This window comes from Microtus pennsylvanicus, chromosome 2 (assembly GCF_037038515.1).
Source record: "Microtus pennsylvanicus isolate mMicPen1 chromosome 2, mMicPen1.hap1, whole genome shotgun sequence".
NCBI lineage: Eukaryota > Metazoa > Chordata > Mammalia > Rodentia > Cricetidae > Microtus > Microtus pennsylvanicus.
Genome location: NC_134580.1, coordinates 103,991,923 through 104,017,924, shown reverse-complemented (window position 1 = coordinate 104,017,924; position 26,002 = coordinate 103,991,923). Strand labels below are relative to the sequence as shown.

The 26,002-nt window shown below is 41.9% G+C and overlaps 2 protein-coding genes across 7 annotated transcripts in view; one reads left to right on the top strand and one right to left on the bottom strand.

The window, feature by feature from the left end:
- Galk2 (galactokinase 2) overlaps positions 1-16,497 on the bottom strand; it is a 118,169-nt gene extending 101,672 nt beyond the window's left edge. Inside the window, exons 1-3 of one of the 5 annotated variants that reach the window (XM_075962040.1) lie at positions 16,297-16,497; positions 4,922-5,010; positions 570-693 (exon numbers count right to left, since the gene is read on the bottom strand). In XM_075962040.1, coding sequence (XP_075818155.1) covers positions 570-693; positions 4,922-5,010; positions 16,297-16,316 — 233 coding nt within the window. In that variant the 5' untranslated portion in view covers positions 16,317-16,497. Of the gene's footprint in view, positions 1-569; positions 694-4,921; positions 5,011-9,410; positions 9,715-16,296 lie in introns of those variants that run through there. The other 4 variants (XM_075962041.1, XM_075962038.1, XM_075962039.1 and 1 more) reach the window with 4 other exon arrangements.
- Positions 16,498-16,597: 100 nt separating this feature from the next.
- Positions 16,598-26,002, top strand: part of Cops2 (COP9 signalosome subunit 2) — a 29,227-nt gene continuing 19,822 nt past the window's right edge. For both annotated transcript variants that reach the window (XM_075962037.1, XM_075962036.1), the window contains exons 1-2: positions 16,598-16,737; positions 25,642-25,755. In XM_075962037.1, coding sequence (XP_075818152.1) covers positions 16,684-16,737; positions 25,642-25,755 — 168 coding nt within the window. In that variant the 5' untranslated portion in view covers positions 16,598-16,683. The remainder of the gene's footprint in view (positions 16,738-25,641; positions 25,756-26,002) is intronic.

Here is a 26,002-nt window from a genome sequence, read left to right as displayed (position 1 = left end):
CAAGAGAGTAGACAGTGCCATAGTAATGAAGGACAGATAGCAACACCTGACTTTATTGAGACAGTTACCTCAGTAGATAATCAATACTTTCTGGGAAAGAAAAAAATTATTTTCATTTCTGTATAGCTCAATACTTGAGACAATGTCTAATACATGACAATTCTTCAGTAAATGCTTACTTTTTTACACTCATTCATTCATTTACTATGTATGTGTGAGAAAGAGTGTGGGCATGTATGTATCATGCCACAAATGTAGAAATCAGAGAATAGCCTGCAGGACTCAGGTTTCTGGAGATCAATTTCAGGTAAAGGTACTCCAACACCCCTGAGTCATCTTGCTGGCTAGTAAATGCTTCCTCAGTAAGTGTGTAAAAGAACACAATAGATAAAAATTTAGTAGTGACCTGGAATACTGATAAATGCCAGGCAGAAAGTATCAATAAAGTAATGATTTAATTGGAATCCAATATTTTCTAGAGTCTATCTGCATTCAGATACATTACTGCATGCTTACACACACATACACACACACACACTCCCTACCCACCACCAATCCTAATTACTCACGGATACAAGGGGTTTGTATTGGCCAGTTGGAGAGTGTGTGTTTCCACAGGTTCCACAGCTATTAGCATGTCTTGTTCCACAGCCATGGGAAGAACAGAGTATCCACAGTAATCAATGTGCTCTCCTAGACAAAAGAGAAAAGCGGGTTTTACCATCGCTAGCATATGAAATAAAAGAAACTCACTCTAGCTGTGTAAACACCAGTTGCAGGAAAGAACCGCAGATTTACTGGAGCTTCAAGGCCGATTGCCTGAGTAGAAACTCACACATCTTTAGCCCCCTTAGAAGCCATCCGTTACACACTGCTCAGTGTGACTGAGCATCCTTGTAGCTACTGGGTCAATCCTTCAGATACATGGGCAGACCCCCTAACCTTCACCAACTAAAGGCCAATTGTACCCAGCAGGTAGCATCGACAGCCAAGAATTGAGAATTCTCCACCTTGCTGTAACCCGCCTGCCTGATGCTTCCACCAATGTATCTGAAACATGTCTTGATGTGTGGTTTCCTTTTCTGGTAATATAAAACCTCATGAGGCTGTTCCATGTTGGAACATGAGGTTGGAGTAAACTGTATCCATGTTCCCATGTCATGGTCACTCATAATTGGTTCCAGAATAAATTCTTATCCCCTTACAGGTGAAAGCTATGATTCTTGCACAGACAGTTAACGTACAAGAAAAACATGGCCACGTTTTAATAAAAAGTGAAATACTATGGGCAGATAGATACTCAATTTACTTTCTACCAAACACTTTAAGGCAACTTCTGTTAGTCATAAGTAATTTGTTTTGGTTAATTTGGAGGCTTCTTTTTTATCTTAAACTTGTTTTTCCACTTTCTAATTTGTTTTGTTTTCTTTTCTTTTTAACATACTTTTGTTGATTATTCGGAAATTTCACACAATGCATCCTAATCACATTCACTTCCAGTCCTCCAAGGCCCAGCCCCCAGCCTTGTGACCACCCCAAAACAAAACAAGAAGAAAAAAAGAAAAAGAAAACAAAAACATACCAAGTCCAATTTGTGGCCAGACCCTTAAAGAAAACTGAGTCCTTCTCCACCCCAACTCCCATCAGAGGCCATCAACTGTGAAGAGCTACACCTCAGCATCTCTAGCACAATTTTTAAGAGTTCTCTTCAGTGACTTCCTGTCTAGACTGGTTTTTTCTTTGAGGGGGAGAGCCTGTGGAGGGAGAGGAAGGTTGTCACAGAAGCCTTCCTTCCATGTCTCATTCTCAACTGTGAGTGGTGACCAATACCACTGCAAAGGAAGCTTCCCTGTCCTTTATAATCTGCAGCAGCACGGCTCATGGGATTCCACATGGTTTCTGACTACAACATGGGCCACACACATCAACATGGCTTCAGGTGGTAGCACAGACCACTGACATCCCCATGGCCTTCAGAGGTAACACAGACACTATCATGGCCGTTGGCAGCAGCAGGTTTCAGTGACAGTACAGACCACAGACATGCACACAGCCTCCAGCCACAGCAAAGACCACAGACACCATCACGGCCCTTGGCAGCAGCACAAGCCCCAGAGTTCAACATGGTCTATGGCTGCAACATGGCCCTCCGACATCAACATGGCCCTCAGACATCAACATGGATTCTGGTGGCAGCACAGGCCATGAATGTCTCTTCAGAGGAAATATGGGCCATGGGCATCGGCACAGGTCCCGGCGGCAGCACAGACCACAAACATCAGCGTGGACTCTGTTGGTAACAAGAACCACAGACACTAACATGGCCTGAGGTGGCAACACATGGTCTCCACCACTTTCTAATTTACAACAATCATTTTCCAAATTTATGTCATGTGACTATAAAGCAGCAAGCTGATTACCATCTCACAGTAGATGCACAGCTATTTATTTCCCCGGTATAGACTTATATATCTCATTGTTTCTTTGGCAGATAATAACTAGTGAGGAAACATGAAATTAACAGATGACAATTCAACTGTACATTCATTTTTATTCCAGATATTCTTTTTTTTTTTTTTTTTTTTTAGTTTTTCGAGACAGGGTTTCTCTGTAGCTTTGGAGCCTGTCCTGGAACTAGCTCTTGTAGACCAGGCTGGCCTCGAACTCACAGAGATCTGCCTGCCTCTGCCTCCCGAGTGCTGGGATTAAAGGCGTGCGCCACTACCGCCCAGATATTCTTTTGGCAGACAGGCTTTTGCCTCTACACTGATATTTGCTTTAGAACGGGATAATAAGGGTCTTTTATGGATTAACAATGACAGGTGAAGAATTCATTTACAAAGTTGTATTTTTATCCAATTATCAAGAGGATGACAATAATGAATCGAGTAAAAAACATGTATATGAATACATGGATAGAGCACCCGATCTTCTGGAAGGCATGGGTGACATCCTGCTGCTTTGAAAAAGGTTTCCTTTCTCAAAATGTATAAATGAAGACGGCCCTCCTTCCCCTTGGCCATCTTCCCCATGACTCTGCATCCAATAGTCGCCTAATTCCTGTCACCTCCAAGCTTTGATAAACCTTGAACTTCAAGCCTCATCCTTTCTACTGAAGCTCCCCATCCTGCATGTCTCTCTGCCCTCCTCTGCCTCCTCTTCTCCATTCCATAAGCCCTTCTTCCCTTCTTTCCTTTGCCACCTAGCAGATGCCAGACTTTATTGCCTCACCAGCTCTCCTGCCCATACTGTCAAATTCCCTGTTCCGTGTCATCCTCTGCGAACTCCACCCAACAAAGCTCTAAACCTACCTCAAAACCACCTACCTTACACTAGCTACGGCAGGAAAATGCAAGATCTCTGGGTTGGTGACTAGCCCACAAGTTCGCCTCAACCCAGATCCCAGTACTTTCCAGCAAAGTAGCTTTCTTCAGCCTTTCACTGTCTCCATTCCTTCACATTCAAATTTTTTCTTCCCTCTCCTTAAAATCCCAACCCTCCTCACAGGAACGTCCTCAGCCCTCTGTTCACAACTATACACAATTGTCATCAAGCGCATCCTTTTCTTCCTTGTCTCCACTAAAAGGGTTGGAGTTGATGGTGCCCTATGCTCCAGAAATCAGCCTTCATGTCTTTGCAGGCATTCCCCTCCACCAGATACTCCCTTTTCAATCGTGGGTCATCATCCCTCTCCAGTGACTTTATCCCTATTATAAACCACACCCACTGGCCATTCTCAAAGAGTCTGTGGAATTTTTAAATCCTCTATTATTTGCTTCAAAATAAAAAGCATGGTCTAAGTTGACAATGGAAGCTGGCTAATAAGTGCATGCGAGTGCTTTGTATTATTCAGTTACTTGTTTTATAAGTTTGCATTTCCCATTATAAATGTATCTTTGAATCCTCCATGGACCCTAGACTTTTCTCAGCTCCCTGTACATTTTCTCATGACAAGTCTTACTCATCCTAGAGGTCGTGACTTACAACATCCCTGCATACACCTCCAGCTCCTCCATGTAGGGCATGCCCTTCTCAAAAATTTGAGATGTATACGTTCAGTTTAAGTATCTTTGTTCAAATAGAACTTTATATGGGTTTGCTGTAGCATGAATAATAAAAACCCAGAGACAGATATTGGGGTTCAAGCTGAAGATCAGAAAAGCAGAGCAGCCAACCCCTAGAGAGACCTTTTACCCTACCAAGTCTTCAGACTCAGAGGACGAGGTCCTGTCTCCACAAGTCCTCAGACTCCACACTCCAGCGAGGTGCTGTCTCTTCCCCATTATATTCCTCTCTTTGCCCAGCCATATCACTCCTGTCTCCACCTCCCTAGTGATGGGATTAAACGTGTGTGACTCCCAAATACTGGGGTTAAAGGTGTAAGCCATCACCTGGATCTATTTCTGGAATGATTTTGTGTAGCCCAGGGTAGCCTTGAACTCACAGAGATCCATCTGCCTCTGTCTCCGGAGTCCTGGGTTTAATGTTGTATGTTCCTACTGCCTGGCCTGTATGCCTGACTAGTATGTCTGTTTTGCCCTCTGATCTCCAGGCAAACTTTATTTATCAAAACACAAATAATATACCACTATATATATATGGGGAGAAAAGATAAACAAGAGACACCTCTGGTTGAGCTTTCGAATGGCTGGCACTCTTCAAAAACATAGGAAAATATTTATGTTATATTAAACACAAAAGAATGAGTTGGTGTATAATCTAAAGCTATATCCATCGTTATGTATTTATGAAGACAGACTGGATACAAAATTGCTAAAATCTACTACTCAACACTAAAATATAAGAAATTACAAAGTATCTCTCTAAAGAAACAAAAACAAAATACAAATATACCTAATAAACCTGGAAATCCAGACCACCAGAAGAAGGGAAAAAAATCAAAAGAAGAAATTTAAAATACCTATTATGTTGACTCTTCCTGGGGCTCGAACATAAAATTTCGGCGTGGACCCAAACTTAGAGTTAAACATCTCTTTTAGCTTCAACAGTCTGAAAAACAAGAGTGGAATATCTCAAGACAACATATACTAGAAACCCGTGCAGGGCAGAAGTGCAGCAGCAACAGGGTGTGCACAGCATGTGTGAAGCGAGGGTCAACCCCTTAGCATTGCAGGCAACACATACACACACACACACACACACACACACACACACACACACACGCATGCACGCACGCATGCACGCACACCACAGAACGTCAAATGTCAAATTGATGTAGCTAATAGAAAACACTCTTTCCTTCCATTATAAAGAATCTAACCATATTTTTTCCAATGAAGGAAGAACATTGGGGGGGGGGGGCGGTGTCAAGACAGGGTTTCTCCATATAGCCCTGGCTATTCTGGAACTTGCTCTATAAACCAGGCTGGCTTTGAACTCACAGAGATTTGTCTGTCTCTGCTGCGCCCCCACCCCGAGTGCTGGGATTAAAGGTGTGCGCCACCACTGCCCAGCTGGAAGAACATCTTTATAGTAAAGAAGCAGCACGAAATCTGGGTCAGCAGGGCCACAGCCTATGAGGCCTGCACGAGCCTTCCAGCCTCTTCCCTCTGGTGGTAGCTCTTGGGCCTTAGTGTTCTTGGCTTATAGCCACATTCCTCCAATTTCTGCCACAGTTGTCACAGGCATTCTCCCTTCAGGGCTGTACCTCTTTGGTTTTCCATCTCAGATCTGCGAAGAATCAAGTCCAAATAAAGGTACATCCTGTGGACCAGAGAAAGCCTGAGTCCCAGGAGCTGCACCCTCAGCCCACACAGGCATTGATAGAGTGCTAACAGGAGTCACAGTTCTAGTCTAGTGCAGTCTGTAACTACTGTAAAAGTTTAGCAAATAGTTTTCCTGTTCTCTAAAACTGGAGAATTTAAGCTAAACATTCCTCTTGGGTACCACTCAGATCCAAAATTATTATAGTTGATTTAATCATTTGTCATTGTCAAATCATCCCAAATCTTTGAGTAGTACAATAAACATTTACTAGGGATCATCATGTTCAAAAGCTGAATGATTGCTGTTAGAAATTAATTTGTTGTAAGAAACAGAAATACACACATACACACATGTGTACGCACACGCACGCGTACACACACACACATACACACACATTCCAAGAGTAAAAATATCACAATGACAGAGTAGAGTCGTGCAGACATCACTGTTGGAAGAGATTCAAGATGGCCTCCTGGAAGTCTGAAAGTAGCCAGAAATTCTGTTTCCATTGGTGTGTTTGGCGCTTGCTCTTCCTGACCCATTCTCCAAAGATACTATCACCATTTCCCTCTTCTTACTCTGCAGGCCCTTGGCCTCTGTGAACCTCCTCATCTCTGCACCTGCATGCCTTCTGTCTCCACGACACTGTGACTCAGTAACTCAGTGTCCGCTGTTATCTGTCTCATGCATTCATATCCTCTGGTCCAAGTTCTCGAAGTCGATAACAGGTTTGGGAGTTTAAATCCTGTTCCCATTGTTTGGTACAAATAAGGTCCCATGTTTTGTTATACATGTGATACTCAGGTCCACTCATCCATAGCAGCTCTGGATTACAACAGAGACCCCGGCAGGAATCAGTCTCAGGCTCCTCTAACATTCACTCTCCCTGGAACAGAGCAGGCACTGGGTTTGGGGGTTTGACTCAATATATGAAAGGGTTTAGTCTCCAGCATGGAAAAAGCAAAAATTAAAAATGAAAAACAAACATTAACTGGAACATAAGGTGATGTAGACAAAATGACTACTTGAATCTGATTCTCTCTACACCTCTAGAACAAGAACACATAAAACTTCACAAGAAGCAATTTTCACTATAGCTAGAGAACACAGACTATCAAACTTTACCTATGACTGAAGTAGAGATGGGAGAAAACAATAAGAAAGGATGGAGGAAAGAGAGAGGCAAGAGAGGATGGGGCTGGAGGTGGTTAGTTTTTCATCACACTGGCCTAAGTTAAAGTCATCTGGGAAAGTGGAGCAGAGCAGGCAGGCACACAACACTAAAGTTATCACTAACATCACCCAATGAAACACTAAATTACCACTGTCTTCAATGCCTCTAATAAATCCTAATGAAGCCCATGACTATGTGATTACATAATTAGTAATAAAATATATTTTTTAAAGTACCCTACATGCGTGGACAAAACTACTCCCAGAAACCATAGGTTACTGAATGACAATTCCATTGCCAGGAGCAGGTTAACTCCCTAGGAGCTGGTGGTCAGAGAGGCCCCTGAGACCTCCAAGCAACACAGGCTTCTACAGCTTCTGTTTGTTCCTCATCAGAACTGCAGGGTAAGACCTTATTGCTGAAGACATCGTACGCCCTGGTGCAGGGCATAGAAAGATCAAGACAGAAGTGACCTGAAAACTTTCTCCTTGTTGATTAGCTTTGACAGTGCCAGCCCCCATGGGTGCTATGCAAGCTGCTGGGGGACAACTGCGGTTGACAGTCTTCTTACTCAGCTACGGACCCTGTGGATGACCGCACTGACCAACCAGGAAGATGTACGTCTCGGTGTGCATACAATAGTGCTACAGTGGGAACAGAGTGGGAATAGGAAGGCTCAACAAATGGTAACAGAGAGAAGATGAGCATGATCAAAATATACATTATGTAGGTGTATGAAAATGTCATAAGAAAACTATTATTTATAATTAAAGTATGCTAATAAAAACATTTTAATCCTTAATGTGCTAGAAAATAAGAAAATGTCTTTAATTGAATAAAAAGTATTTTTACCAGAAACATTAAACTTCATATTTGATGGCAAAGTATCAGAAGTATTCTCATTAAAGCTTTTCCAAGACTGGAAGGATAGCACAGCAATTAAAAGCACTTGCTGCTCTTCCAGAGGACCCAGGTTCAATTCTAGCACCCACATGGAAGCTCACAACCATCTGTAACTCCAGTTCAGAGGGTCTTCTTCTGACTTCTACAGGCACCAGGTATGTCCATTATGCATATAATACACACAGGCCAAAAGCTCAGTTCAAGGCCAGTCTGGTCTACAGAGTAAGTTTCAAGACAGCCAGGAGTGTTACACAGAGAAATCCTGTCTCAAAAAATAGAAAGCAAGAAAGGAAGGAAGGAAGGTAGGTAGGAAGGAAGGAAGGAAGGAAGGAAGGAAGGAAGGAAGGAAGGAAGGAAGGAAGAACTACAAGATTTTAGGTTTCAAATCATAGTCTTCTAAATATTCTCCATCTTCAGTATTACAGGGGTCAGGGTCACCAGATCAACGGAGATGAGAAAATAAGAAACCCAAAAATCACAGGGCGTCATCATAGCACAGTATTGTTTGCAAGAGCCAAAATGTTGAAGTAATCCTAACGTCTACTAACTGATAAACAAAATACACTATGTCCATATGATCGAATAGGCTGGGCAAGGTGGCACACATATTTAACCCTAGGCAGAGGCAGGCACATCTTTCTAAGTTAGAAGCCAGGCTGGTGTACTTATGGAGTTCAAGGACAGCCAGAACTACATAGTAAAACCTTGGCTCAAAAAGAAAATCATATTTGGAGTTTATTGTAGACATGTTTCGCACAGATTATACTACAGAGGGGTGGGTTTCTTTCCACAATTATACAGGAGTCACCTGACACACGTCTCTCGTAATGTGTGCTCCTTTGCTGAATATGTAAAAACAACCACACCATAAAATGATCTCAGAGAGTCTTAAACCATTCAGTGGCCCATACACAGACTGAAAGTAATCCAAACTGTGTTGCCTCTAGAGTACGGTATGTTTTATCCTGGCAACTAAAGATACATTGTTTGCTGACTTGCACAGGAATGAACAGTTTTAAGCCATAGGAAAACACTACCTCATCGACACAAACAGAATGGGAGGAGGGAGGAGTTAAATTCAAAAGCAGTCAACCTCAGAGAAGCCGTTGGGCTAACAAAACAGCAGATGAGAAAAGTCTGTCAGAAATCAGAACAAAGTATTTCTACAAAGTATCTGTAATTACTAAGTCCCTCCACTAGACATCGAAAGGAACTGTAACCCTGTAGCTAGAAACTGACAACAAATTAGTTCCTTGATGACAGTTCCGATATTCTCGGGTTTGTCAGTGATGCAGAGACTCAAAAACGACTGTGAGGAAGGAAACATGGAAAAGCAGTATCACTTGGCGGGCAAGATAACTGAGCAGTTCCTGGTAGGTTTGGGCATTTTTACTGACTCCTTCGGCAAGAAAGGGCAAAAGCCTCTGTGTGAAGCAACACACACAAGCCCTGGCAGCGTCTAGAATTCTAAGGATTCTGTCTGCCTTCTGGGACAAAACAACAACAAAAAAGAAAAAAAGACGGCAACTCAAAAGAAGCTGCCAAAAGCAAAGAGCGCGGTGCGCGCCTCTCCAGCCCGGGATCCCAGGCCACGCCTCTCCCCCACCTGGGATGTTCGGCCACCAGGACTCGTCGCGTGGTGGGTTCCTCCGCAGCCATATTTGCTAGATCCCTCTGCAGTTTCCAGAAGTGCAGCACAGCTGAGGATCACAAGATACAGGCGGCAGAAGTGGCTTTCTTCCGGGACTTCGGCGGAAATCCTGCAGGTCTGCAGAAGCGGCCCCCTTCCAGGCTGTCCCGCCCCCAGCTCCTCCTTCCCAGCTCCCGGCACAGCTGTCAAGTGCAGCCTCTACCTCGCGCTAGGCTCACAGGGGCGACACAACGTCTAGACCGACTGGCCAGGTTTTTCTGTTCCCTGATGTGGTTGAGTACAGCGTTAGAACTTGGGGGCCCTCACACACTTTGGTCTTCTGATCTCTCTCAGGCTTCCTTTTTATTTTTTAAGTTGGGGTTTTTCTTCCTTAATGTCCGGCAAATCGTCCCAGTGACCACGAAATGTTTACCTATTGCTTATTTAAATTTATTTCCAAAGTAAGCAACGTAAAATAGATGTAAATATCTTTGCACTTACTCAGGTGGGTCTTCACTGAACACCACTAGTGTGGAGAGAGAACCCTTTAGTATCTGTTAGGTCTCAAAGACACCTGGGACAAGTCTCACTCAGTACCTCTGGCTTCTCCCAGCACTTCTCACCCAGCTCCTTACCCCAAATTCTCCAGCCCAGGGGCTGGGCTTCTTTTCCCCAGCCTCTGACCCCTATATAACCTCAGCCATTTTGACTAAGGGTCCCTGGTCTCTGGGTACCCAGATATTGTCTTTGCTCCCTCTCTCTTCCTCTCTTGCTTCCCCCAACCTGCCCCCATGGCCATGTTCAGTATGGACTTTCCCAGATGCCTCTGGCTGTTTGCTCCCTCCACAATAAACCTTCTCCTCAACCCATATCCGGGAGCAATCATGTCTTCAAGTTTTCATTCAGTATCCAGCTCCCCCCTCACTTTTCTTTTGCCTAGGGTAATCCCAGGGACCCTATCACAAGCATACCATCCACATGTATCCTATCACTGTTTAGAACTGTAAAAAGTTACCCTGCATATTTATTTTCTCATGAATGTATTGTCTGTCTAGTGGCTGCCTCGCCATCCCTACCACTGTATATAAGCAACTTGAGGGCAGGATGGGTGTCCTCAGCACCTGGCACAAAGCCTGGCAATTAGTTTTCAATACACAGGCAGGACATTCACATTCAGGGTGAATGGCTGACAGTTGAAGCTAGACATCTAAGGGCACACTGCGCATGGGTACTGCATTACCTTTTTGTGGCTGTGATAAAAATGCCCTGACAAAAAAGCAACAGTGGGAAGGAAAGGTTTATTTGGCCGACAATCACATGGGGCAGTGAAGGCTGGAACAAAAAACATCCCGTCAGTCATGTGGAGAGAGAGTGACGGCATCAGTCCTTCGATTGCTGGCTTTCAGTAGCTTTTTCCTGTATAAAACTTATGCATGAAAATCTCTAAGGTTTAGAACAGTGTACTTATGAAGACTGCATGCCAGTTCTCCTTATCTGGGAAGAGAGACAGGAGATATTTACATTACCTTCACAAGAGAAATTGATACCTTATATCTTTTAAATTAAATTTATATAGTGTGTGTGTGCATGGGCACAGAAGTCATAGAACAACTTCCGGGTGTCAGTTCTTTCCTCCACCATGTGAGTCCCAAGAATTGAACTCAGGTCATCAAGCTTGGCAGCAGGCATCTGTTCCAATAAGATATTACCAGCTGACCCCTATACCCTGCTGTTAAACAAGTCAGCAAATAGTGTCCTAAAGTGTAGCAAAGCTTTCTTAGACACAACACAAAAAAGTAAAAATAATCCTTGCCATGCAATTGAAGAGGTTTTTCACCAAGGAAATAAAACGAGTCCTTCCAACTCAGGTCTGAAAGAATGACTCCTACAAAGAGGGGACATGCCATTAACGAGGAGGTGACCTTAGAATACATCAACAAACACATCCACAGAGTGGGTTTCATGAATCATGCCCCTGACACTCCAAGAAACCCGGGAATTTGCCATGAAGGAGATGGGGACTCCAAACATGTGATCCCAGTCTCAATAAAGCGATTAGGGCCACGACATATCCATCTGTCCAGAAAGTGTAATGAAGATGAGGGCTCTTAAGCTCGACACTGGTAACTTTCGTCATTGTTGTCACATTCAAAAATTTATAGACAATGTGCTAGAAAACTGTCAAGTACAGTTACACAGAAACACATGCACACACGCACGCACGGCATCTGCCTAAAGGAAGTGCAAACCAAAGCCACTAAAATGCTCAATGCTCTTGACAAAGCAGCTAAATTTAACTAGGCTAGCTCATACTAAATGGTGGCAAGTCAGACAACTAGGGCATTGCCACTAGGTAGGCTAAATAGTAGAACTATCTAGGAAAAGTTTGAGAATTTCTTACAAAGTTGAATATACACTTCTGGTATGACCCAACCAGCACTTGTAGACTTATTTGTACGTATCCACTGCTTTATAACTTCATTACCATAAATTTAGTAATATGTAATATAAGTAATACATACTTATTATCTCACAATTTCTGTCACTCAGAAGTAAGGGCGTACCTTAGATGGATCTTCTGTTTCAAAGGCGCTCAACTGGGGAAGGATTCACACCCAAGAAGACATGGCTAATGTAGATAGCCCCCCCCCCAGGCATATCCAGATGCTTGTTTTCTAACCCAGTCCAGATTGTGTTCACTTGACAATAAACCTTAACCAGCCAGGCATGTAGGGAAAACCTTTCGTCCCAGCACTCAGGAGGCAGAGGAAGGAAGATCTCTGAGTTTGAGGTCAGCATTGTCTACAGAGCAAGTTCCAGGGCTCAGAGAGAAACTCTGTCTTGAAAAACAAACAGCCAATGAAGCTTAACCATCACACCAGCTTCAGCACTTGAGCTTCTTGAAGACAGCACAGCACAAGTGTCTGCTGCTAGGAAGACTTGATCTTGTTTAGTGTGACAATGTACATATGAATATGTTTGTCAACTTCTCTCCATCATTTGATTAGGAGCAAGTCATAGCCTACCACACACTCAAGGAATAGAGAACTAACAGAAGGCATGGATGACAGGCCATCTTGGAATCAGTCTACCACATTACTCAGGAGAAATGAAACATGTTCACACAACAACGTGCACACAAATGTTCATAGCAACTTTATTTATATTAACCACGAGCTAAAAAACCCCACATATCCATTAGTAAGAAGATAATTATGGGAGATTCAAAAAAAGAACATACAGCAATAAATTCAAACAACCAACTGATGCAAGCAACAACATAGATTTTAAAAAGCCAGCTTAACTTTCTATAACACAGATAAATTACACCTCAATAAATATGTTTTAAAAATATTTGGGGAATTATTTATAAAGCAATAAAATAATTATGAAAATAGTCAACAGTAAGGATAAAAAATAAATAAAAATAAAAATATCTGGGGGCCAATGAGATGGTCAGTGGGTAAAGGCTCTTGTCTCAAAAGCCTGACTAGCAGAGTTCAGTCCCTGGAAACATGTAAAGGTGGGAGGATACAACTGACCCCACACAGATGCCCCATACAAATTCAACAAACACAACATACACAGGCACACAATTAAAACAAAGTTTAAGGGACGGTGGAAAAGGCTCAGTGGTTAGGAGCATTTGCTGCTATTGGAGAGGACCCAGTGTTCATGACAAAGAGGTACCTATGACTTCCAACTCTTGGGAGACCCAATACCTCTGACATCTGCACACACTCATGTGCAGACACATACACATAATTTAAAATAAAAAATTAGATCCTTAATAAAAATAAAATAAAAAACTTAAAACATAACATCTACATTAAACAAGAGCAACCCATTTAAAAAATGATCAATTACTTATTACTGAATAAAATATCTAATAATAGCGCTTGTCAAGTTGTCAGATTGGGCTTAATAAACCTGAGTGTCACCAAGGAAATGCAAAGCTCAAATTTTAGTTGCCATTTTCTTTGTATTTCTAGGTATCAAATTACTCATCTTTTCTCATGAGTAAGGCATTACAATAAAAAATGGCAAATTATGCAGATAAATGCACTGTAAATCAGTATGCCATTTTATAAATGTAAACAATTAGGATAGCAAATAATCACTGCCCTATCATTTGTATTTAAAAATTATGCACGAATAAAACTCTTAACTGTCTTGAGATTTGGGAAAAGTATAGGCACTGGTAGAGTAACTGATTTACCACCCTAAGCTCTCAGAGCAGTGAGTGCTATGGACTCCTGTGCTATCAGGAGGCGCCTAAGGCCTGACCCGTCCCAATGCACTGGAATAGACAGTCAGTCACCACACTAGGCCTGACCCGTCCAATGCACTGGAATGGACAGTCAGTCACCACACTGGGCCTGACCCGTCCCAATGCACTGGGTGGACACTCAGTCACCACACTAGGCCTGACCCGTCCCAATGCACTGGGGTGGACAGTCAGTCACCACACTCGGCCTGACCCGTCCCAATGCACTGGGTGGACAGTCAGTCACCACACTGGGCCTGACCCGTCCCAATGCACTGGGTGGACAGTCAGTCACCACACTGGGCCTGACCCGTCCCAATGCACTGGGTGGACAGTCAGTCACCACACTGGGCCTGACCCGTCCCAATGCACTGGGTGGACAGTCAGTCACCACATTAGGCCTGACCCGTCCCAATGCACTGGGTGGACACTCAGTCACCACACTAGGCCTGACCCGTCCCAATGCACTGGGTGGACACTCAGTCACCACACTGGGCCTGACCCGTCCCAATGCACTGGAATGGACAGTCAGTCACCACACTGGGCCTGACCCGTCCCAATGCACTGGGTGGACAGTCAGTCACCACACTGGGCCTGACCCGTCCCAATGCACTGGGTGGACAGTCAGTCACCACACTGGGCCTGACCCGTCCCAATGCACTGGAATAGACAGTCAGTCACCACACTGGGCCTGACCCGTCCCAATGCACTGGGTGGACAGTCAGTCACCACACTGGGCCTGACCCGTCCCAATGCACTGGGTGGACACTCAGTCACCACACTAGGCCTGACCCGTCCCAATGCACTGGGTGGACACTCAGTCACCACACTGGGCCTGACCCGTCCCAATGCACTGGGTGGACAGTCAGTCACCACACTAGGACTGACCTGTCCCAATGCACTGGAATGGACACTCAGTCACCACACTGGGCCTGACCCGTCCCAATGCACTGGGTGGACAGTCAGTCACCACACTGGGCCTGACCCGTCCCAATGCACTGGGGTGGACAGTCAGTCACCACACTGGGCCTGACCCGTCCCAATGCACTGGAATGGACAGTCAGTCACCACACTAGAAATGACCCGTCCCAATGCACTGGGTGGACACTCAGTCACCACACTGGGCCTGACCCGTCCCAATGCACTGGGGTGGACACTCAGTCACCACACTTATTGAAAAACTTTGCTTTGTTCTAAAATCACATGTACAGATTCATGCAGTACTTTTGGAAAATTTTTGTTTCTAAGATGATTAAAGGACATTCCAAACCCAAATTTTTATATTCAGTAGAGGAATTTTGAGCAAAGACTGGAAATTAAATGCTATCAGAGGGTTATCGGTCTACTTTGTAATGATTATGCTGTGTTTGCATAAGAGAATGTCCTCAATTTTAGGCAATGCACATAGCTGTACAATAATGTGTTGTTTTAGATGCATCCTTCAGTTGACCTACGAAATACACAACATTAAGGCTGATAATTGGTATCTTTGTGTCCACTACTCCATCCTTTCAAATGTATTTTCAATCTGGAATTCCTCATGATAAAATGTTAAGAGGAAAAGGCTATTAGAAAACTATGTGGCTACAGGTAAGGGGATACTATTGTTAGAAAAACTAGGACCAAAAGGATGGTTACTTTTGTAAACCAGGCAGAAATTTCTTCTTGCAATATTTTCCTAAGAAACAAGTGTCAGGCTAGAGGAGTAGTTCAGTAATGGAGCATTTACCTGGCACAAGGCTGAGTTCTCTCCTCAGTTCAGAAGATACAAAAGAAAGAAAGAAAGCAATGTTAACGATATTCAAAGCAAAATTGTTTGAAGACTCATTTTTGTAACATTCTGAAAGTATAGCAATAAATTTGTTCACAGTATGTTCAATATAGAAGTAACACAACCACTGTCATGCCTGACTGTTTCTCGACGTGTCTTCTCACAAGATTTTCAGAACCAAGTCATTCCTGGCCTAGAAACAAAAACAAAATGATCCTGTTCCCCAGGGGATTCAGATGAAAACTGGTAATATCAGAAGTTACTGGAGCACACCCAAGCTGGGGTTTTAAGGATTCAACACGATGGCGTGAATGTTAATGCTAAACTGTGCTCAACACCAGCTAGACCAGATGAAGATAAAAGTTCTTTACCTCTGGAGGTTTGGGCGTGTTGAGCTGATCTGTACAGAGACACAATTGGGCAAAATTCCTAAGATTATATCCATTTTATAACTATAGCATTTGTGGAATGAAGTGTACAGAATGTGGAGGGTTATGTCAAAAAATAAACAAATATACAAAACAGAACCCAGGGTTTGCCTTATTTTAAATTTTTCTTCATTCTAAACTCTAATGGTTTTATATAACACATTTTTAAAAAGCTTGTCATCAACGGTTACTATAATTTGATCCTGAAAGTAGTTAATACCCGTTCGATTCATTAAATAATTGAGTAACTGATTAATGCATACCTAAATTGGGATACCCACAAATTTTTTTGTCAGCTACAATTATAAAATTACGTGAAAATTGTGTTGCTGTAAATACACCCAGCGTAAGGTTTGGAATAAAAATACATAGATAACAATGGCAGAGGCACGCTACCTGTCATATAGGACGGGCATGTTTCATTAGAAAGAGACGGTTCCAGAGTCCCAGGCAAGGAAAGAGACTGTTGCCTCACTTAGGACGCTGGAATCTGCTAGAAGGTTTCCGAAGCCCCTCAGACAGGACCCGCAGAGCCCGATTTCCCAGTTGCTACGCTTAGTTGCTAAAGCACCAACTGTCGCGCAGGAAGAGCGAACTGTGCGCTCCTTTTGGGCGCCGTGTAAATTGTCTCAAGGGCGAGCTCTTTGGTTCCGGAATGCGCATATCTTCCCTAGGAGAAACCGGAAGGCGGGGAGAACCAGGAGTGACGCTCCTGGACCGCGGAGGACTGTGGGAGGAGGCTGTCTCTAATTTCTCCTCCTCCCCTCCCCCCCTCCAGCCAAGATGTCTGACATGGAGGATGATTTCATGTGCGATGATGAGGAGGACTACGACCTGGTGAGGCGCGGGGAGCGGGCCCAGGGCTGGAAGTGGGGTGTGGCTGCGGGGCCGAGACCGAGGAGCTGCAACTTTCCCCCGGGGCGCTGCGGCTCCGGTCCGCCCTGCACGGTGACGGGGTTCTCTCCTCGCCGGGCGCAGCGGGCCTGTCGGGCCTGGGAAGAGAGGGAGGGGGGCGGCGGTCGGCCCAGGCCTCGGGGTGCGGGAAGGGCGCAGGTGGCCGGCCGCGGCCGGTTCTCGACGCCTCCGTGCCGGCCGCCGAGTCGCTGGGACCCGGCGCTGAGGTCTGGGCCCCCGCAGGCCCACCTCTTCTTCACCCTGGACCTCAGCCGGTGCCAGATGCTGGGAGGCTGAAAACTAGGAGGGGGGGCGTCCATCCTGCTCCCAGACTTGACTGCGAAACTCGGGAGGCTCCCGAAAACAGCTTAAGAGTCTCATCCAGGGTCAGTTTGGGTCCCAGGTAAAGGTTCAGAGCAAAAATAGAAGCGGAGAAAGTAGTTAAACTGCTTGTTCTGTTCTCTAAAAAATGACAAGCTGAGAAGGGTTTGCTTTTTGTTTGCTTGGGCTGGGGAGAGGCGAGGATTAAGGGAATTGGAACCAATGACTTTTTTCCTTGATTTAAGAAATTTCCCAGCGTCGGTGTTTGAATCAACAGGATAGAAGTAAACAAACTTGCCTAGTTTGAGGATGTGATTTCTTTTTTATTTAAGGTTTAATTTGTAAATGAACCTACAGGTTTTTAAAGTTGAACCCTTGTTTATTATTATGTTGATAGTCAAAAAACGTACATCTGTGTGAGAATTGGGAGCCATGCCCCTTGTTATTGTCAGTTTTGCTTCTCAATTGAGAAGCATTTTGTTTGGTCCTTGGGAATTACGGTGATGTTGCATTTTGGTAAAGTTGTCGAGTAGATGCTTTGAGAAGTCTGGTTCATTTTTTAATGTTCCACAGCCTCAGAGCGTGAATATTTAGGGTTTGAGTTACTGTGTGACTTCTTTGTATGGGTGAATCCGTAAATCATTTCCAAGTGTTTTTTTTTAATTTTGCATTTTACAGAAGGGCATATTTTGCAAAAAGAAGAGGGAAATGCTGCGACTGGAGAGTCATAGTAGATATTTTAGTATTTGCTTAAATGTAGCATTTTGTTGTGTTTGTTTATGCCTGAGGCAGTACCTAAGGGGATACCTCCAGCTCCTTAATATGTTACTTGTGATAACTAAACTTTCCTCTCTTGTTTTGCTTTTATTTCTATTGCAGGTAGTTTTTAAATTGTCAAGTGTTTCTTTCGGATGTTTGTAATTTTAGCTTGTCGTGTTTTTAAAATCTTTTATTTCCTTTCCTGATAATAATCTGTTAAGTACACGAATTTTTTAATGAGTGACTATTCACTAGGATTAACTTGAAGATACAATATAGGAATGAAGACGAGACTCTTATGAAATACTCTATTGGACTTTACTAGTTTGTGAATGTTTTCTGTTAGGGTCTCACATGTAGCCATGGCTTGCTTGGCACTCAGTCATGCTTCCCAGGTGTTGGAAGTAAAGGCATGCATCACCACACCCCGCTTTGGAAGCTTTTTAATTAGACATATAGTGTTTGTACTACTTGGCTGCTTCCCTGCTTTTCAAGGCCTACTACATGCACAGTATAATAAAGTTAAGTATGCAGTTGCTTCAGCTGTTAAAAACATTAACAGAAAGAGTTAAGATTTTTACACTATTGCAAAATTAAATGAGATTTTGATTTTTTCTTCCTCAATCATTCTGTTAAAAAGTTCTTCTTATCCATTCCTCATATAGATACCGTCCTAGATTCCCAGTCACATGTCTAGTGGGAACTGATATACCCCTTTTACTAACAGTTAAATTTTAGTAGCATGACATCTTTCACATAATTTCTTTACATTTACTAGTCGGTATCCTTTAATCAGAATGTGTTTAAAAAGATAAGAACGACTGCCATTCCACAGCTGATAGAGATGTTTTTCTTTTATTTGAGTAATTATTTTGCCTATATCTTTTTATGTTTCTTTTTTAGAAAGTCTACAGAAGTCACATGCTGTCTTAAGGAGGTTTCTCTCTACCTTTTCTTTTTAAGACAGAGTCTTACTAGTTTGCCCAAGCTGGCTCTGAACTTAGAGGATGGCAGACTTGCAGCACCAGGCCAACCTAGAATCTTTTTTCTTTCCCTCTTTTTTTTAAAATGTGTTTGCTAAAATAAAAATTGGCTATTTATTAAGTGGAGCTGGAGATATAACTCACTTGCTAGAGTGCTGCCCTCACATTTCAAAAGCCCCAGGTTTGGCTTTTAGCACCACATGGACTAGATGTGGTAGCATACTTTTATCATCCTACATCACTTGGGTGGTAAAGAGAGGAAGAAGGAGAAGAGGCTCAAGGTCATTCTTGGCCACGTACTGAGTTGGAGGCTGGACTGGACTACATGATTCTGTTTGAATTAACTCATTAATTAAAATGTTTGTAGGCAGATTTTTCTTTGGGCCACAAGCTCACAAAATACAAGGAGACTTACTAATTATGAAAACTTGGTCTTTAGCTTAGCCTTATTTTCAACTAGTTCATATAACTTGAATTAACCCATATTTTTATTAATCTTGTTCTATCCTGTGGCTTCTGTCTCTGTCCCATTTTGTGTATTTGACTCATTCCAGTTCTGGCTGGCATCTCTCGTGTGCCTAGATTCATCTGGAGTTTCCTCTCTCTGCCTGGAAGTCCTGCCTGTCTCTCCTACTTAGTTACTGGCTGAACAGCTTTTCATTACACCAGTGACAGCAATAATCTTTACACAGTGTACAAATGCCCACAACAAATGTTAATAGCACTATGAGCATTTCTGACCAGAGTGATACTCAGGATGTCTTTATCTTTTGTCCACAGATATTTTAATGCCTTAAACCACCTTTTGTATTAGCAAGGTATAGTGGAAATAGATGGCCAGGAATGGTCCTGAAAATTAAGAATCTGTCTCCATACTATTTTTACTTAATGTGTATGAGTGTTTTATCTGTGTATGAGTGCATGCCTGAGTACTGAGAACCTGCCTGGTGCCCAAGGAGGTTAGAAGAGGGTGTCAAATCCCTTGAAACTAAAGTACAGATGTTTGTGAGCCAGTGAGCCACAAACATGGAACATGCTGGTCCTCTGCAAGAGCAGTAAGTGCTCGCAACCCTTGAATTATCTCTTCAGTCCCTTCCATACTATTTTTGTTCAAACTGGTAAATAATGATTTATGTCCAGTACTTAAAAGAGCAAATTGTTAAAGAATAAATGTAAAAGTTCGGTACACTTGACTCCTTATTTTTGCAGTCTTTTTTATTTTAATTACTGGCAAAAGTGGGCATTTTCTAAGCAGTATTAACCCATGTAGTGTTAGTTATAGAGGTAAGAGATAGTACTAGCAAGATATAGACCACTGTTGACCATTGAGTCAACAATTGATAGAGTAGTATAATTAAGTACTTTAACAATTGTACCATAAAGTTACTTAGTGCTTCTAATAATATTTCTTGCATGTTTAAATTTTCATTTCCATACTTATGTGTGCCATGATGCACATGTAGATTTCAGAGGACAACTTGGGGAAGTTGTTTCTCTCCTACCACTGATCCATCTAACAGTTATAGAAATAATTTAAGCAAACTGACTTTATTTCCAAAGTTATTCTCTAAAATTCTGTTCTATAGTCAGGATATATTTGAGTGTAATTATTTAAATGAATTACATGGAAACTACTGTCTTTAAGATAGAATAGTTTCACCAAACTGTGAGTCTAATGTTTCCTTGGTCTAACTCATAGTTGGCATTCGTGAATGAATAGTTATTGGTGGTTTTTCTCTAGGCTTAATATATTTTAATGCCCTCAGATTTTGCTTTTTGTGTCTGTTTGGGTGGAGGATGAGATTTAGCCACAGAGTATATCCAACAGAATCTCTTGCCATGGATACGCTTGCATGCACAGACCTAAAATTTTGTACACAGTCTTCATCTGCCCAGTTCTTATTACACCCTCATAAGCAACTATGTTAAACATCTGTGTCTCCTTCATTTATTTAATCAGGATATAGTTTATGTATTACTCTTAATTTATCTAAGATGCAAATTTACTTTTATAAATATTTTTACAAGTATTGTATTAGTGTGCTACATCGTGCCCGAGGAGGTCAATAGACAACGTGTGGGAGCCTGTTCTTTCCCACTATGTGGACTTAAGCTAAAATCCCAGTTGTCAAGCTTATCAGCAAGCACCTTTACCTACTGAGCCTTTTTGCCAGTTCACTGCTCTTTTTACAGCTCCAGAGATGATGTGGCGGTACTGTATTTTGTTTGACTGCTTTCCTGTTGGTAACAATTTGGCCTGTTTTTAGTCTGCAATATTGTTTTTGTAAAAAAGAAAACTGAGGCTAGAAAGATGACTCAGGTTAAGAACACTGGTTGCTCTTCTAGAGAACCTGAGTTCTATTCCCAGCACCCCTTGGTGGCTTATTACTGTCTATAACTCCAGTTCCTGGGGATCTAATATCTTCTGTCCTCTGCAGCACCAGACATGCACATGGTGCACATGCATACATAAATTCAAACACTCCTACACATAAAATAAATATTTTTTTAAAACTGTAATTGGAAACTATATTGACAAGGTATACTGTTAAACTGGGTAATGCTGTCTTAGGTTAAAAGCAGTTCACTAAAAACAAACACTCCAATAAAGGTAATTTTCTTCAAAAAGTGTTACTATAGGTCTGGAGAGATGGCTCAGAGGTTAAGAGCATTGCCTGCTCTTTCAAAGGTCCTGAGTTCAATTCCCAGCAACCACATGGTGGCTCACAACCACCATGAGGTCTGGTGCCCTCTTATGGCCTGCAGGCATACATACAGAACATTGTATACATAATAAATAAATTTTTAAAAAAAATCAAATAAAATAAAATCATTTAAAAAAAAGTGTTACTATAATCCACATCAGTATTGTTGGACACTGCTTCCTAAAGCTACAGTCAAAGACTAATTCTGATTTAGAATAAAAGTTTTTGTGAATTTTCAAAAAGACCTATTAGTTTATTGTTATACTTTGTGTAAAGAATTTGTTTTAAACAAGAATAACTAGATTAGCAATTGACAGTTCTTGCATGGTAATGATAAAATTAAATCCATTAATTTTTTACTTAAATCATCAGTAATAAGCATACATAAATACATTTAGTTCATAATAAAACATTTTAAAAATATATTATAGTAAGTTTGTGAACTCTGAGCATCCAAAATGAATTTGCACTTGGGCATTATATCTCTTATGAATGCCTGGGCGTCAGGGAGAACTGGAAGCCTCCTATAGCCCCCAAACTTAACAGACAAGGGAAAGCATCGGGACAATAACATCCTTAAATCCAAAGAACACATTTGAGAATGAGAACTTGATCCAAGGTCACGTTGATTTTTATCTCTCCATGGAAATTTTATCTAAAGAATGAAAGTCTGGGTTGAATAAAAGATGGTTCCTATTTACATGGAATACAAATTAGTACAGGTTAACTTGTGTGGCTTTTTTTTTTTAAGTTTGGATAGTTGAAACTCAAATGATTAACTAGAATTTTATTATATCTAATACTTTATTAAGGATATTCCCAAATAGACTGAAATTTTGGGTTCTACAAAAAGCATTTCATTGAAACATCTACAAATTGTTATTCATTTGGCAGAAACAAATCAGTTAGCAGTATTTAATTCATCTAATTCTCTACTCTGATTATCTTATGTTACCAAGCCATTAGTAATCTTTGTAGTTATCTTTGTTTTCCTTTACCAGTGCCTATGAGGTGGTCTTTTTACATTTACATCTTGTGTTCTTAACCACATTCTCTTTCTTTTTTCTTCATTCTACTACGTGAGCTCAAGCATCCATTGTCCTAACCCGCTCTCGGTAATGAAGAGCCAGTGGGCTGCTTTGTGACTAAGAAGGCACACTGGCAGTACAGCAGGAAATAGAGAGAGCTTGTTCCCAGTCGTGTCACAATTGTCTCAGGGTGTATGGTAACTCAAGCTAATCTCTTGGGCCTCTAAAGTATTTTCTGTTTCCTCACTATTGGAAAGTCCTTGATTTAGCTCTGCCTGGACTGTGCCTCTTTGCCTTTCCCTTCTTGATCCTAGTCTGATTTTGGTTTTTTGTTTTGTTTCTTTATGTTTTCAGCTAAAAGCCAAACTAAATAAATGACCACTGAATAAGAGTCCAGAATCTTACACTTTTTGCAATATGGCAGTCACAGTTATTTTTCTTTCATTTTCAGATTCAGGGCTGCATTCAGGTGGTTTGGGTTGCCAAAAGGTAATTTTTTTTGGTACAGCAAGATGATTTTTGAGTGTAGGACACACACAGATAACAGCATCTTCTGTTTTCCACAATTGATTGATAGCTTTGATCTTTGGCCATCGATGCTGACATTACTGCTTCACATAAATACATATAAAATGACATAGGTATGTTTTGGTCCGTTTTGGAAATTGCTGGGAAGTCTGCACTGATCCTAAGCCAGAGTTCACTTAATGATTTTTTTTAATGCAACAAGTTAGTGAATTAAACAGCAATTTTAAAAATCAGAAGTCCTAACAATACAATCCAAATACTAATACTAATTTAATGACTGCAGAGGGATGTCTGTAGAGTAGTACTAAAGACTTTCTTCTCCGTAATTAGACTGTTGGCTTCTATTAGAGCAGAGGACCGTATGTGAGGCGTATACACTACAGTTCATAACAGGGACTAGTCAAGTCTGAGCCAAGGTGTTTGAGACATTGTTCATTTACATATGCAGTACAAAGTGCCTGTTTTTATGTCCACAGGCCAGGTTGCAGTGGTGTCACTCTGTGTAATCTGGCTAGTGCTAACAGATTTGGGTTCTTACTAATTAATTAATTAATTACTAATTAATTAATTCTTACTAATTTTGTAATTAATGTATTCAGATATCTTTTGCTATTGAATTTTTTGTGGCATCCCCTCATCACATTCAGGTCCCATCCATCTGTTCCTGTGTTGTGTGCCCTGCCCCACCCCCTGGCTGCATTGGATCATAACCCACATTTTAAGAAGCTTGATCCTAGATAGCCAGATGAGAAATGCAAAGAGAGGAATAGCATGTCGAGGTGAAGAAGTCTGAGCAGTTGTGGTCAAAGGCCAGGATGGCTGCAGCAGGGGGGGGCGGGGTTCTGTAGGAGATGCTGGATATGGGCAGGTGTCAGATTTTTACTACTTTCAACTTAGTTTGTGAGCGACAGGAAGTCATTTTTTATTAAATGTACTAGATAATAGACATTTTGTGCAGATTATCCTTTTTACATGAGGTCGGACTTTAGGGTTAAAAAGGAGACCAGGAGGGCTGGTGTAGCTTGTGGAAGGTAAACTTTCTTTGGTAGAGAAGTGTGTGGCTGAAGAGCAGGAATTGGGAGTGTTGCTGTGAGCGCTTGTTGTGTTGCCTCGTGTTGTGTGCCGCTCTTGCCTGCACTGTGCTCCTTACCTCACCTGTCTTCTAGGTAGTGGGCCTATCTGTCTTTCAAACCCAGCTTGGACTGTTACTGTTACAACCTCTGTCACTGTGATAGACAGTTGGTTTGTTTCTTCTCTAGTAGTTTTTTTTAAAAAAAAAAAAAAAAAAGAACCTTTCTTAGTTTTTCTAAGTGACAAGAGTTAAGAAGAAAAGGAATCATGAAATATGTTTACCCAGTCTGGTCTTGTCCCTGAAGGAAGTGTTGCAGTGGAGTTTCAAGTGTTAAGCCTAACTGAACTTAAGTCTTTAGTCTGTGAGAATGAGTGGCGTTTGTGTTCTCATTCTGCAGAGGGCATGCATTACAAGGCCGCTGAAAAGGCCATCTTGAAGTAAGAGCTTCCTAAACGTTGTGCTCAGTGAAACTTCTTCATGCCTCTGCCTTTACAATATTCCATGTGTATTTTTTTGAAGAAATAAACTATATTTGAATTTAAAACAACTCTAATATTTTTGTCTTTGTGTTTATTCTCTTTCCCTCCAGTACCGTTCTTTTGATATAAACTTATCCCTTTGTAATGACTTGTAGGTGAGGAGAAAATGATTGTTTTGTGGCCATCTAAAATAATACTTTTGGGCCGGTGAGATGGTTAGCACTTGCCACGGAGCCTAACAGCCTGATTTCAATCATAGAATTTCTGTGGAAGGAGAGGCTCTGACAGGCCATGTTCTGATTTGCACAAACACCTGTCAGGCCATCTCCACAGTCCACATAGCTTTTATATACGCTAAGTGGGGGTGGTGCACGCCTTTAATAGCAGCACTCAGGAGGCAGAGGCTGTTGTCTCTCTGAGTTCAAGGCCAGTCTACGTAGTGACTCCCAAGACAGCCAGGGCTACAGAGAGAAATTCTGCCTCGAAAAACAAAAAAAGACCAACAAGCAATATAAGCAAAGGTTAAATAGTTAAGATTTTAATGTATTAACGAAGATTACAAAATACTCATCAATTTCACAGAAGTTGTTGGGGTTTTTTTACTTGTTTAATGTGTCTCTGGTGTGTATGTTTAGTATATGCACATGTGTGAATGGATACATGTGGAAGTGAGTGGATGCTGTCAGGTTTCCTCATCTCACTGAACCTAGGGCTAGACTGGTAGCCACAAGCCCCAGCAATCCTCCTCTCTCTGCCCATTTCACCCCTCCACATGACATAGAATTACAGGCACTTACACAATTATGCCTGGTTCTTTACATTCATGTTGGGAGTTTGAACTCGTATCTTCATGCTTGCATAGAAGCATTTTTTGCTCATACAAAAATTTTTTTTTCCTGGCAGCATTCACTTTTTATAGTACCATTTGTGAGTTTATTTTTTTCATTTATTATCTCTTTTTCCAATATACAGGAGTACTCCGAAGATAGTAACTCTGAGCCCAATGTGGATTTGGAAAATCAGTACTATAATTCCAAAGCATTGAAAGAAGATGATCCAAAAGCAGCACTGAGCAGCTTTCAAAAGGTTTATATTTCCAAATGATTTTATGTATTGAAGTTTTGGGGGGGGGTGTTTGTTTGTTTGTTTGTTTTTGGTTTTTTGAGACAGGGTTTCTCTGTGGCTTTGGAGCCTGTCCTGGAACTAGCTCTGTAGACCAGGCTGGTCTCGAACTCACAAAGATCCGCCTGCCTCTGCCTCCCGAGTGCTGGGATTAAAGGCGTGCGCCACCATCGCCCAGCTTGTTTGTTTTTAATGATGCTATATCAGTTAC